At 42.7% G+C, this 15,319-nt stretch overlaps 1 protein-coding gene across 3 annotated transcripts in view; it reads left to right on the top strand.

The window, feature by feature from the left end:
* The window catches only part of MMUT (methylmalonyl-CoA mutase), a 32,576-nt gene extending 19,942 nt beyond the window's left edge, over window positions 1–12,634 (top strand). For all 3 annotated transcript variants that reach the window (XM_081944147.1, XM_081944148.1, XM_081944146.1), the window contains exons 11-13: window positions 6,009–6,156; window positions 6,399–6,566; window positions 9,076–12,634. In XM_081944147.1, the coding sequence (XP_081800273.1) occupies window positions 6,009–6,156; window positions 6,399–6,566; window positions 9,076–9,204 (445 nt within the window). In that variant the 3' untranslated portion in view covers window positions 9,205–12,634. The remainder of the gene's footprint in view (window positions 1–6,008; window positions 6,157–6,398; window positions 6,567–9,075) is intronic.
* The last annotated feature ends 2,685 nt before the right edge of the window (window positions 12,635–15,319 follow it).

The raw sequence follows: 15,319 nt of genomic DNA, 5'->3' as shown, positions 1-15,319 counted from the left end.
TCCAGTTTGGACCCCTTCCAGGCTACGCCATCATTCATCGTTAGGATGTCGTTGTTGTTGAACCACGGGACTGTCTGGAGGGCCGCTTTCAGCTCAGTTTTCAGCTTATCTTGGCTTCGAGTGGTGACTTGAGCTGCCTTTTGGTGAGAAGGAGATATAATGGAGTGGACAACTTCTTCCTTCTTACTGTCAAACTGGGGTTTTCTCGACAGCGCATCTGCTAACAAGTTCTTTCCTGCGGGGATGTGTTTAATTTCAAATTTGAACCTTTGGAAATATTGGGCCCAACGAACTTGTTTGGGGGATAACTTCCGATGGGCAAGGAGAGCTTTGAGGTTTTTATGATCAGTCCATACCTTGAATGGTATAGCCTCCCCTTCCAGGAGATATCTCCAGGTAAGCATGCTCCACCTGATCATGAATGCCTCTTTCTCCCAAATGGCCCACTTTCTTTCCGTAGAGGTGAGTTTCTTGGAGATGTAGGCGCATGGCAAGAGGTGGCCTTCTTTACTCTTTTGCAGTAGCACCGTGGCTATCGCGACATCACTGGCATCCATTTTAATTTCTCAAAGGCCTTTTGACAGTCCATTGTCCATTTTAATGGTTGGTTTGCTTTCGGCTTAGTTGGGGAAGCCGTCTTTAATAGTTCAGTCAATGGTAAGGCAATTTCAGCAAATGTCGGAATAAACTGTCTATAAAAATTTGCAAATCCAAGGAAGCTTTGCAATTGTTTGTGAGTGCTTGGAGGTTTCCAATCTAACACCGCTTTCACTTTTCCTGGATCCATTTCTACTCCTTCATTGGAGATACGATACCCCAGGTAATCTAATGAGATCTTGTGGAACTCACACTTCAACAATTTCGCGTATAGTTTGGCAGCTAGAAGTTTTTTCAGGACTTGCCGTACCAGTTTCACATGTTTTTCCAGGGTCTCAGAGAAGATCAAGATGTCATCTAAATAGACGAGTACTCCGCAGTACAGGTGGTCATATAGCACTTCATTTATGTACTGCATGAATACTGCGGGTGCTCCTTGTAGTCCAAAAGGCATGACTTTATACTGGAAGCTGCCCAGGGGAATGTTAAAAGCGGTCTTCCACTCATCCCCTTTCCGGATTCGTATATGGTAATACGCCTCTCTCAAGTTCAGCTTGGTGAAGTTCTTGCCTTTAGCCAAGTTGTTTAACATATCTTTCATGAGAGGGAGGGGATAGGTGTTCTTTTCGCATACCGCATTCAAAGCTCATAAATCCACACAGAGGTGAACTCCGCCATCTTTCTTTTCTCTGAAGAGCACTGGGGCTGCTACTTTAGATTTTGCTGGTTCAATAAAACTTCTTTTTAAATTGGTGTTGATGTAGTTCCTCAATTCTATCATCTCCTTGGGAGTCATAGAGTACATTTTTGGCTTTGGTAAGGTTGCCCCAGGTTTGAAGTCTATTGCACAGTCTGTGGGGCGGTGAGGTGGAAGTTAGTTTCCGTCTTCCTCACTGAACCCAGAGCCAGATCCCAATAGATCTTTGGGACTCGTTGGATTCCCGGAGGTTTAGTGTTTGCTGCGGTTGCTGTAGGTTCTGGATGGGTTGGGCTGTTGGGTTCAATCGTTTCTGGGTGGCCTTTTGGTTCCACCAGTGGTAAGGGCCCAAACCCAATCAACTTCCTAACGCCGTCCTCCCACTTTATAGTAGGTGCCCACTTGTCCAACCGTGCAAGTCCCAGGATAATTGACTCCTGCATTCCAGGGGCCACGATGAATCTGAGGAACTCACAGTGGTGGCCTATCACCAGCTTTACTAACTCAGTGATCTTTGTAGCTGGAGCTCCCCCAATTAGGGTTCCATCTACTTGCTCAAACGGAATGGGATGTTTTAGGGGTTTTGTGCGTATACCTAGTTGCTCCACTATTGACATGCTGATTAAGCATCGGGTGCAGCCAGTATCTATAATCAACCCAACTTCCCCTTCTATCTCCATTTTTGGTATTAGGAGTTTGGCTTTTATCTGGAAGCCAGATAAAAGGTGCACTCACCATTGGGTCGTCTTCGGGATTTCCTTCCTCCTCCTCCACCGAGGCGGCAGGGTCATTTTCATTAGCATTGCTGTCCGCCTCCATTGGCTATTGTACCAGACAACTCTTTTCTGGTGGTTTTCTGGTTTTTTTCTTCATTGCTCCGGCAGGTGGTTGGCGCGATTGTGGAACCGGGGCTGGAGCCCGGCATTTTGATGCCCGGTGGCCAAGCTGACCACATCGGTAGCACTTTATTTTGGGGTCCCCGGAACGAGGGATTGGTGGGGTTTCTTCAGGTTGCTGCCTCTGCGTTCGGAGGGCCGAAGATTTTTTGGCAGGGGTTCTGGTACCAGGCTTTGGATAGGTGTTAATTTCGTTGTCCAGTATGACTGCAGTGGTGTACCAATCTTGGAGATGATCTGAGGTCCCCCTTACGGCACAAGCTTCTTTCAGTTTGGGATCTAAGGCCTTTTTGAACGTATTGACCAAGAGTCTTTCTGGCCAGTATAGTAGTTTCCCAGCTATTCTCCGGAACTCCCAAACTAGTTCTTTCACGGGACGACCACCCTGTCGTAATTCCTGGATCTGATCTTCAGGATCCACATGTTGGGCCACATTGTAAAATCAGGCACGCATCAGTTGGATGAGCCCTGTTACATCATTTAACTCAGGAGCTGCTTCTTCATGGAGCTTCGCTATCCATTGTGCAGCCTCTCCTTCATTCATCCCCTCTGCTATTTCTTGGATCAACTCTTGATCCAACGGGTATTGTGGGCCTACTTGGTCAACGTATGCCAATACTTGATTCATGAAGTAAGCTAGCTTGTCTGGGGTCCCATTGAACGTTGCATGAAAACGTGGGGGTGTTGGAGGTTGAACTGGAGCAGCCTGTTGGCCTGCTGACTGGGGTGGTAAGCCCCTTTGTTGGGCCACACCCATCGGTTGGGCAAAAGCCTGTTGAGGCATTGCTGAGGGGGCTAGGCCCAGTGGTGGTCCCAGACCCTGTTTCTGCCTAGGGGCAGCTATCTGGGATGGCGCCATCTGCTGGGAAGGGGCAGGCGTCCACTGACATTGAGCCCATCCATGACCCGGGAAGAAAGCCCACCCTGGGGTTGCTTGATTCATGGGTTCAGAGCCACCGCTTTGCAGAGGGGGGGAGGTGAATATGTTCCAGGCCCCTTTTGGCTGGCTGGCTTTAACTTCCCAATTTTGTTGCACTCCAGGAGGGGGGGTGCTGATTCGCTGGTGGCTGTGTGGAAGGAGCCAAGATCTCCACTCCACTGTGCAGCAGTTTCTCTGCTGGGAAAGGATAATGTGGGCTTTGCCAGGCTCCACGTAGGTGGTCCTGGGGGGCCGAGGGGTTTGATTTCACTCACTTTTAGCTGTCCGAATTGGTCTTGGAGGCCCATCAAAGAATGACCGTGTGAGGGTGGCTGAGATCTCCATTCATTAGACCTTCTGGCCATCATCCAGTCATCTGTCGGAGTTCCCTTGGGGGGTGGGGGCTCTCCTTCTAGCAGGCATTCCCGAGAAGCTATAAATCCTGAAGCTTCATCTCGCAGGTCTAATTCCGTCTGCGAGGGAAGCCTGGGTTTTAGTTCCTTTCGCCAGGCGCCCAGCTAAAGTTCTCTCCCCCTTGCTTCTGCAGCCTCAACTATTTCTTTAGAAGGTGCATAGATAGTATCAACAAATACAAGCGATCTGTTATCCTTATCCTTCTCTGCTGCATTCTTTTCTTCCTCCATCTTCACTGAAATTTCGTCCTGCCCAGGATTGGGTCAGAACTGAATCCCAGTTCTGGCATTCAGTACCCCTATAAAAGTAAAAAAAGTAAAAAAAAATAATTTAAAGGAGAGTTGGAATAATGTCAGTGTTCCAAATACCATGCATGAATAAATCAAAGTCCAAGGCAGAATCATCCTTAAAGTTCCAATTTAATAATACAGGTATGTTGGCACATCTGTAGAATTCCAACTCTGATTTACATCCTGGAATTCCACCCAGTTGAAAGTTCATGATCTATCCCCACACCCATAAATCAATCACATGGCCCAATCTTCTTCTTCCACGCTAGCATCTCCACCCAGCTTCTTCCGGTCAAGTGTCGAGGTGCAGAGACAAAAGATGACCTTGGCTTCTAGAAAGGAATGACAACACACATTCCACAATTCTACTCCTTTCTATTCCCCCCTCCCAGTTACTACACTAATGAAACAGCATTGGAAATTATAAGAATGTGTGGCGGGCCAAAGATTCTTAAAGGAACCTCTGCAGGCCTTAAACAGCTTGTTTATAAATCTTGAACCAGAGAAAGGTGAAAATGAAATATTATTGTGAATCTATGCTTAATCTTGTTAAAACCTTCCAAGCTAGAGCAGCAGTGTTAGCTGGAGATATTGGCACAATTTCAACAGCAGAAAGAAATTTTAAGCCTGCAAAAGATATTCTCAGAAATACAGAAATTATCAAACACATATGAGAGGATAGAGAAGAAGTTGGAAGACTTAAGAGTATTTAACAGCAAAATATGATGAAGAAGTTGGAGATGTTTATCAAATGGAATAAGTGGTGGTTAAAATCCTAAAAATCAAAGGGGAAAATGAATATAAAGAAATTAAAATTGTTGATATTTATGGTGATTGGTTTGTCTCTGAAAATGGAAAGAGTGGAATACTGAAAGAGGAATTAAATGGAGGGGAAATCTACTCCAGATGGCAAGATACAGAAGAAAAAACAAAAGAATTTATGGATTTAAAGAGATAAATTTTATTAGCAATATCACTGATAACACTACCGACAATCAAAGATAAGCTGATTAAGGAAACAAGTAGGGCATCGAAATTACATGAGAGATTTTATAAGCAAAGAGTTGCTAAGAGAAGTCCATACAAAGTTGATTAAGGAGATGATTATAGGACTGACACCACAAATGGCAGAAGATATGAGATTGTTTTGCTACTGGAAAGATAAAGGTTGATAGATGGAAGAGTATAATTTAAAAGTAGTTAAACTTAGTGAAATTTAGTGACAATAGATATAGTTAAATACATAATTGATAATGATAATAATGTATACAATGTGTAGTGTTATGATAAGTAATAATTGGATATGAATATTGAATGGTACCCATGAAAGGAAGATTAGAAATCCTTTTGGATTATATATAAAGGTTAATAAAAAAAGAACTAAGATACAGTTAAGTCTTGATTATTAGGGGGAAAATGTTATGATGCAGGATATAGTTAAATAACGGAGGGATAATGATAACAACGTATATATAGGTATGGGTACAACATAAGGAAACTGGATGTAAATTGTAAACAGTGATTTGGAAAGGAGGATTAGAAAACTTTGTTATTAAATATTATGGATGTTTAGCTAGAATAGGATATAAGTATCCAGTGTTATTGGAGGATTTTAGAAATAGTAAATGAAATGTCAGTATGTGGTTATGTATTAAAACTTGGTATATTTTATGATGAAGGTCGTTTAAACAATTATAGTCAAATGAAAATGGAGGTATGATGATGGTAACATGTATAAATATCTTAGTTAAAATACTTGAGTTAATATGAATTATGTTTGTTGTCTGTGGAAGAGATGCATGAAAGCCTTTTTGTAACTAACTGATATACTTTCTACAGTATGTAAAGAAGGATGTATTGTGTTTGTTTTGAAAATTTAAAATAAAAAAAATTAATAAAGAAAGAAAGAAATTTGGAGCTCAATTATAGTAGTACGTTGGGGTCTACCTGCACTTACATTGAAGATATGTGTATGAGGAAGAAAATAATAAATCATAGAAAATTCAAAAATATCTCATTTAAAATCTTGTCCTCTTTTGCAGGGCAGCCCTCAACATGCCATTACAATGCATGTGTGGTGCTTGTAATAGTGCACCCCCAATTTTCGTCCTTAATGATTTTTTAATATTTTCTTCGACTAACAGTGAACATGTTCAGTGGTTCCATAGTACTCTGTCTGCTATTTATATTTTTAGAGTTAACAAGTTTCTAGAACGGGAAGGTCGTAGACCACGTCTTCTGGTTGCTAAAATGGGCCAGGATGGCCATGACAGAGGAGCCAAAGTAATTGCTACAGGATTTGCTGACCTTGGTTTTGATGTAGATATAGGTCCACTATTCCAGGTATTTAGCCTTTTAATTGTTTTGTTGCTTGCTTTCTGATTGACAGATTAAATCAATCTATAATCTCTCCGATCCAAGTGACTCAAAAATGCTAAAATATTAAATAATTTTTAAAAGATTTTAGAAAAATAAGAACCAATTTGCTGCAGTAATTCATACAGTGTTTTAGTTCTGCTGTTGTATATGAAAAATAAACAAACTGTTAATTTTTACATATTCTTTATTTGCTCTTTCTTGCTTAGACACCCCTTGAAGTTGCCCAGCAGGCTGTAGATGCTGATGTGCACTGTGTAGGGGTGAGCACATTAGCTGCTGGTCACAAAACTCTTGTTCCTGAACTTATCAAACAGCTAAATTACCTTGGACGCCCAGATATTCTTGTCATGTGTGGAGGTGTCATCCCTCCTCAGGTATTGAGTACCATACATTGCACATCTAAGGACACAGGCTAACTGGGAGATTATTCAGTTCCTCTTGTATTATAAACTTTGGGAGAAGTTTTATTTTGCATCTGGGGTGATTTGTTTGTGGTATGTTGGTGCATTGTTTTTACATTTTTCTATCTTTTTCATTTCTTACAAATTATTAATATCATTCAAGGATTTTTTTCCATCTAATATATCTTATTAAATAATAACCTGATGTTGAATATTTTCAAAATACTAAAGGTACAAAGTATATCCAGCTGCATAACAACCTCTCACATTAACTGAGTTACCTCGACAAAATGTTCTGCAGTTACATAGTTGTGAAAACATACCGTACCTTTGGGTACAAAATCTTCTAAGTCGATAGTGTACCCATAGATCATTTTTAAAGATATATATAAACAAAGAAACTAATGTAAAACTATATTGAATACAAAGCCTATTTTTTCAGTGTTTTTTTTTCTTTGAGCATTCTTTACTTTAATAGTTGTGGACCTCCTAATCATGGTAGCCTTCTTATGCAGGAGGTAATATGCACTTTTCTGAGGATTTTTAATTTTAGATTAGATTAATACTTGCTTAGAAATTGCAGACTTCTCAATGGCTTCAAGCAGTGCATCCTCACTATGACTATGCAAACTCAGAGAATTTGTAATAAGAGCATCAATGTTCTAGCCCAATGATTCCCAAACTGTGCGCCGCGGCTCCCTGGGGAGCCGCGCTATCGTCATAAGGGCGCCGCGAAGCCGGGCGCCCGCTTCCCTCCCTCCTCTCGGGCTTTGGAGGGAAGCTTCTGCAAAAGCCCGGGCATGACAAGTCTCCCAGGCTGAAATTTGCCGAGCTGTACGCGCGCGCCTGTTTTCCACGGTGTGGAGCAGCGGCGAGATTCTGGGCGGCGAGCGATGATTCCGGGGGGCATCAGTGGGGGGGGGCAGGGTCCCCCTCGCGTTCCTCATCTTCCCGGATGGCCCCTGGAATCATCGCTCGCCGCGCAGAATCTCGCCGCTGCTCCATGCCGTGGAAAACAGGCGCGTGCGCACAGCTCGGCAAATTAAAGCCTGGGAGACTTGTTGCCACTCGCCTTTGCAGAAACTTCCCTCCGAAGCGTTCCGAGGGAGGGCTGTAAACTTCCCTCCGAAGTCTTGGGAAGTTCTGAGGAGCCCCCCAAGGCAAAACGCCGCTGCCAGGTAGCTAAAAGTACGTCTCTGATTCGTCTCTGTCAGTCTCTCTCTGATTCCCTCTCTCACTCCCTCTCTCTGTTCCTCTCTCTGTCTGTCTGTCTCACACACACACACACTGTGGTGACCACAGTGTGTGTGTGTGTGAGTCAGACAGACAGACAGAGAGAGGAACAGAGAGAGGGAGTGAGGGAGGGAATCAGAGAGAGACTGACAGACAGACACACACAGAGAGAGAGAGGGGGGGAGGGAGGGAGAGAAAGATAGACAGACAGAGAGAGAGAGACACACAGAGTGAGTGATTAAGTGAATGAGTGAGAGACAGACACACCCACATACACAGAGTGACAGAGAAAGAGGAAGGGAGGGGAGAGAGACAGAGGGAGACACACACAGAGAGAGAGAGAGAGAGAGAGAGAGACAGAGAGGGGGAGGGAGGGAGAGAAAGATAGACAGAGAGACACACACAGAGTGAGTGATTAAGTGAATGAGTGAGAGACAGACACACCCACACACACAGAGTGACAGAGATGGGGGAAGGAGGAGAGAGACAGAGATACAGAGAGAGAGAGAGAGAGAGAGAGAGAGACAGATCGACACCCAGAGAAAATGACAGAGGGAGACAGAGAGGGAGGGAGAGAGAGACAAAGAGCCAGAAGGAGAGAGAGAAAGAAAAAGAAAAAAAGAAAGAAAGTGGGAGAGAGAGATGAAAGAAAGAAAGAAAAACAACATATGACCACAATTGAGCCCAAAATTTTGGTTGCTAAGCAAGAGCGGCTCTCCAAATAAATTTCAATCGTGGTTTTGGCGAGATTTGGCTCAGTTGAAAAAAAAGGTTGCCCACCACTGGGCTAGTGTGGTGGTTAAGTTACTTTTCAAAAGCTATTTTTCTGATCCAAGATTTGAGAAGTTGTGCAGCGAACAACAAGCCCATCCATCCCATTAATAATTTTAAATCATTAAATGATGTTCAATAAATTGTGAATTTAAAGCTCGTGTTTAATTTATTTTTCAATTAACCTAACCTTAACGAACTAAAAAGTAGATTTCCAAATCCTTAAAAAGTCAAAAATTAAAAAAAATCGGATGTACCTATTAAGGGAGCCGCGGAAAAAATCCGAAGTGTTATGGGAGCCGCAAACCGAAAAAGATTGGGAACCTCTGTTCTAGCCCAGTTACTATGTTGTTTTCCCACTTGCTGCCATCTCAGCAGGCCACCATGAAAGTGTCATCTTGCAGTACATGTTCTGCAGAACTTTACTAACAAAATCTTATCTATATATGTTGATCTGTCTTTTTTTCTCCCTGAATAGGATTATGACTACCTGTATGACACTGGGGTTTCCAATATATTTGGTCCAGGAACTCGAATCCCTAAAGCAGCTGTCCAGGTTCTTGATGATATTGAAAAATGTCTGGATAAGAGGCAGCAATCACTATAAACCATTATCATTTAATAATTCATTCTTCATATTATATACATGTACAGATTTATTATATGAATGTGATATGATCAATTGCAAGGAAAATAATCAATTTAAATCAGCTTCAATATCTGAAATTTTGTTGTGCTTTCTAAGAAAGTAGAAAATGTATGTGGGGTTAAACATGAGAAATTATTTTATGAATGGGGATGTATAAAATGTATCAATAAAATCAAAATGGCTCAACAAAAGTTCAATTGAATGTTTAAATAGCTATTGCATAGAAGTTGTTTCATATATACATATATTCTAGCAGCTTTATTTTACAATCTCTGCATTTAAACAAATTATAAAATAAAGCTGCGAAAATTGAGTAGAGGCAACATCTCAAATGTATTCAAATTTAGCTGTTAAACTTTTAGCACAAATATGTTGTTGGGATAGTTTATACAATGTGATGGAAACTTTACTGATGTAACATGAGCAATATGCAGAGAAATAAATATTCATGTGGATGTTAGTCCTTACATGTTAATGAGAGACACATTGTTTTATAAAGTTGTAAATGTTTTAATTGTATTACATTTTTCGACTTGTAAGCCGCCCAGAGTTATTGAAATAGGCAGCGATAGAGAATAAATGAATGAAATGAAATGAAAGAATGAGCTACGTTCTCCTGCGCCACTTGGAGAATCCAAGCATAGGTTTAACTTTTGTCCAAATAGCCTTGAGACTGAGTTAGAAAAGTCTTGGCCACGCCCCCCTCTAGCTGGTAGAACCCAATTTTTTAACTCAGTCCAGCCTTGGAAAGACGTAAATAATTTTTCTAAGAAAACTTATTTGAATTAGTGTATTTATTTTCAGTTTTTAATTTGTTTCTGTAATTTCTCTGAATTAATTATGAATTGCTAAGGATTACTTGTGTTTGTTTGGCTGCAGTTGCGTGCGCTGGTTTCCCCCGGTCTGCTGGATAGAACCGCCACAAATAGAGATCGATTAGTAGATTCAGCGACCAGAGGCAATCTATTTGTAGCCAGAGCATTGTCCAATCACTCAGACAGGTCTCTTAATTGACGCAAGTGCAGCAGGCGAGGTTTCGAGAGTCAGGTACGCCACTCTCTTGCCGCCTATTACTGGGATTGCCTTTAGAGCCAATGCTGCACAATTGGGAGCCGAAAGACCCGGTGCACCATGTTTTTCACACTCTGAGGAAAAAAGATTCAAATCATGTACCGACAGAGAGCGGCTACTGCTTGAGTGACGGTTAGCCATTTTGGAGCTAATTTGAATGCAAGGAGGCCGTTTTATTTGGCACCAGGAAGTTCCTTTTCAGCGCCAGGAAACCGATCTCACCATTGCGTGGATCGTCTTGCTTCAGTGTGGCACGATTTCATCATCTCCTTTAAGTACGGTGAAACCGCAGCTTTGCTTCTGGACATTGCATTTATTTGTTGACTGAGGTTTGGAGTGGGGGAAAAACTGCAGAGACTTTGCCAGCCACAGTTCCTTTTCCTCACCTGCGGAAATTTGCAAAAAGAAAATTGTGGAAATTCAGGACTCCTGTGCAGAGGAAATTACTGCTAATTTTTGCCCACATTAATGGTTTATTTAGGAAGGGTATTTCTCCCTATCATGGCTGATCGCTCCATTTCTGAGAGTAACACAAGAGTGGAGGTTTCCCCAAGTTCTCAAGCCATTCCTGGCACTTTCAATACCAGGGCAGTCAGAGCTACCACCAGGAGCTCTTCCACCAGGCCTAGAGCCAGTAGATCTGTGTCTCGAGTTCCCACAGCAGCAGCTAATAGGGAGTCTAGAGCCAAGCAGAAAATCTCTGGAAAGCATTCCTCCAAGTCCATCAGAGAAGTACGAGGCCAGGATTCCGCCCCCCCCCCCCCCCCGGCCTTAGTATTGGAGAACCTTTCATCTCATTCTCCACCTGCATCTCCTCCTCTGCAGGCCACACAGGAATGGTGGTCTCCTGATGTTGTTTCACAGGGATTGTTAGCAGAGGAGGTTGGTCTGGGCCCTGGTTCTCCATCCGGCCTTTTGGGTGTAGGTCCATCGCTAGACAATGAACCAGAACAATCGGTTCCTTTGACTTCCCTCAGCTCCACAGTGGCGGGGCTCCACCTGTGGAAAGTCAAGCCATGGACCTGCCTAGAGAGATCCACCACCTCATTTCTACAGCCATAGCACAAGGGGTGGAATCTGAATTATAACGCAGGGAACAAGGGTCCAGGTCACGGTCATCAACTAGACCATTAACAGTCACTCAGGAGCCTTCTTCACTAGCTCATTCTCTGCGCAGTGATGATTCACTGATTGCAGAGGACGACTTAGGGATCAGGAATTCTCAGACAATGAAGGCTGGGTCCCTGAAAAAGCAGCCTTCTCAGGCCTATTTCGTCACCATCTGTTTAAGTCCTTACTTTACAAGGCCAAGACCACAGCTAACATGGGGGGTACTGCTAATCCTGCTGGATCAGCGTTGGGGTTAGACTCCACTGCGCCTATTCGCAGAGCAGACACCAGAACGAGAAGCAATTCCAGGGCCCAAACTTTCTTGATGTCATTCAAAGACAGTGGGCCCAACTCAGTTCAGTGCCTCCTCTAAGCAATAATGATAGGAAGCTTTGTAGTGCTAGCTCAGAATTGGAAACTTTATTACAAGTTCCTCCAATGGATCCACCAACTATTGTGCCTTCCGATGTGTTGGATGGTTTAAAGGCAGAGGACCACAAAATGGAGATGACTCTTCGCAAGACACATCAGGCGGTCTCGAGGAATGGCTTACCTTTCAAGTTGTATTTTTCAGAACTTACCTTATTTACATCTCTCAAATCGGCTGTGCCTTCGTACAAAACTGGGCTCTACCAGCTAGAGGGGGCATGGCCAAGACTTTTCTAACTCAGTCACAAGGCTATTGGACAAAAGTTAAACCCATGCTTGGATTCTTCCACGGTGCACATAGAACAACTGTTCAGGTTAGCCAACGGTCTTTCTCCCTTGCGCCACTTGGAGAATCCAAGCATGGGACATGCCAAAGCATATGATCAGGTAAGCCAATGGTCTGTACCATTATCTGTAAGAAACCAATTACCAGAAGTCTTCAGGAGTTCTTCAACACAGAAGAGATGTATCACTTAACACAAGTTATGATAATATTAAATTTTAAATCATTTATTGAATAGGCCTCAGTTGTCTTAGCTTTACAATACATTAATTCATGAATATTGGCTTAATAAATCTCAGTGAGCAAATATATAAATATGGAAGAAACTGCATGATTTAAGAATATGTCACAGAGTACTTGTAAGAAACTTTGTGTTGCTGCAGCAGAAAGGAAAGGAAAATATTTTGGCATGCTCATAATTTTGGAGATCTTGATAAGCTTTCACATGGCTTATAGAATTATTACTATAATTAAAGTTTAGTTTCTGTTCTTAAACTTATCAGTGCTTTGTATTTATTTCAGTTTAACAGTTTAACAGGCTGCAAAATAGATTATAAAAATAAATAGTTCTTAAGGCATCTATGTATTTTTTGGGTATTAGAAGTACACATTCCTGATAGTTCATTTTACAGGTAAATAATTGAAACAATGAAAAAAATGGAATATGTGCCACAAAATTCACTTTATTTTGAGTTCAAGCACTTCAATACTCCAACTAAATAACAGAAAATCACTTCTATCCTGCCATCCCTTAATAAATGTAAACAATTTGGCTTTTAAACATTCATGCTTGTATGAAACACATACAACTTTTGAATTTCTGACAAAAGACAAGGAGTAGACTTCCAATCTCCATTATAGGTAGTCTTCAATAGGCAAAAATTGTGACCAGCAGCTCTGCTGTTAAGTGAAGCAGTCGCTAAATGGGAAATTATATGACTGTGCCTGTACTTCCCTTTTCCCTTGTGGAAAGTTATCACCCAGCCCTCTCCCAGAAAAATGAAATATCCTAGGAAATATTGAAAAGGCAGAATATTACATTTCCCTGGATGTGAAAAGGAAGAAACATGTTTAAAGAGAGAATAGCTCCTTATAGCTTCCTGCCCCCACCCACTTTGTCAATGGGCCATTAAGGAGGCCAAGCCAATCCCTTTACATAATAAAGAGTTCTCCCCTTCAGATCCAGGGGGATGGGATTAAGGCATGATAATATTGGCCCTTTACCCAACTCACTACATGGCATCTGAGAACTCAATCAAACCTAGATTCAAAACGCAGTCTAGAGAGTTGCCCCTGCATGGCTCCATGGGAGTCTGACAACCAATTAGAAGACAAGCTCAAGATCAAAGGCCAGAGAGGGCATAAAACCAGGGACTCAGCATCTCAGTCCTTCCTTCTCTTCTTCTCCCCAACATTGAAGTATGTGATCACCTTTTCTGTTCAGGGCTCAGGCCATGTGATCCTGTCCACCATTAAAACCATCTTTCCAAGCAGCCTCCATGTCTCCAGTGTCTTTTTCCCCACTTGGAGCCGAACCCAGAAGGATATTTCTTTCAACACCCTGCTGCCCTGCCCTTTGGACTGTTCATTCTAGTGCCAGGATGATTAAAAAGAAGAGAATTAATGTTTGTACACGTCATCCTTGTTTACCAACTGCCTCAACCAGCAATTGTTTGAAATTACCATGGTCCTGGAAAACAGATTTATGACCAATGCCTGCATTTATAAACTTTGAAGCTTCCTTCAGTCTTGTGATTGCCATTAGACTCACTATGCTTATCTCTACCTGGCCTCTTTGTTTCTTTTCTTTTTGCCTTCCTTGCAGACAGGGTATATGCAGATGGATAGGAGAGGAAGGGATTACAAGAGGGTGACTAAGACACAATGACAAATATACGGTGGGGACTAAATACTGAAAGGAATGCATTTGCACTTCTGAGTGCACTACACATCATTCCCTATTGTTTCTTGCTTATTCTATTTAATTCCTTCTGCGATAATGGGGAGAGGACACAACCTCAAATAATTCCCCTGAAACCGAAGCAAGGATCCACTTTCAAGCAACTAACTAAACTAGTGGCTGTGAAAAAATTCATTTCCCGTTCAAATAATTTACCGATCTTCTGCTCCTCCTGGGCTGTTTATTGCAGCTTCATTTCCATCTATGAATCTGCCAAGTGGAAGTCAAGTTGTGTGTCGTTTGGCTCCTTCAACCTCTTTTGCCTGCTTGGTGAGAATCTGATTAAGTTTGCATTGGGTTTTGTTATTTGGTGCTAACAAAGTCCCTGTTGTGTGTCTTGACAGTGGGACACTGCAGCTCTCATCCTAAGGGAATCTATTAATGTATTTTCTGGTTGATGAAGTGGAGAGTCAGAAGGTGCAACGTTTTATTCATTCATTCATTCATTCATTCATTCTCTCTCTCTCTCTCTTTTGCGTCGCTATATATAAGGCACATTGAAACAACCCGTCCCTGTTTTTGATAACATTACTCAGGGGCTGGTAAATCACGCTTGGTCCAACTGGAGGCCGCTTACTCAACCTCTAGACTAGAGTAAGCTGAAACAGGAGAGAAGGCCAATCCCTCATCGCCGCTTCCCTTCTTGTGGCAGGGGCACCAGCTCCTCCGCTACCACGACTCAGTCAGCCGAATCAGAGGCACGAAAGAGCCGCCAATCGCTCCCGCTCGCTTTTCAAGCTTTGAGAGCTCTTGGGATTAAGCTCCCCAAATAGGCATGTGGGCACTGCAGGCGCGAAGTGGCGCCTCTCCACGGCTTCCGACGGGAGGGACGCTTCGCCTGCGGTTGAGGAGCTCGGGTCCCAGCTCCTGAGCAGAGCCGGGAGGGTTTCTTTGAAGACGGAGGGACCCTGAAGGGACTTAGCGCAACTGGGAAGGACTGCCGGGGGGGGGCTGCGTGCGGGAGACCTTGAGCTATTTTCACTTTTGATTCGGACTTCATACGATGCACGAAGTGTTTCACGCACACGCGCACACAGAGAGGGAAATGAGGACAAACAAGACTTTAAAAAAGGAAATCTACAGAGCAGAAATGTTGGTGTTGGGCTCCCGTATAGCAGTAAGGCAAACCCAAACAAATTAAATTCCTATGCATAAATCAGCACTGACAGGATTATGTTCTGGAGAGAAAGAAGCAGCACCGTGGAATTCGTAGATTAATC

The sequence above is a fragment of the Natrix helvetica genome, assembly GCF_964273705.1.
Source record: "Natrix helvetica genome assembly, chromosome: 2".
Lineage (NCBI taxonomy): Eukaryota > Metazoa > Chordata > Lepidosauria > Squamata > Natricidae > Natrix > Natrix helvetica.
This window is presented reverse-complemented; position numbering and strand designations above follow the sequence as displayed.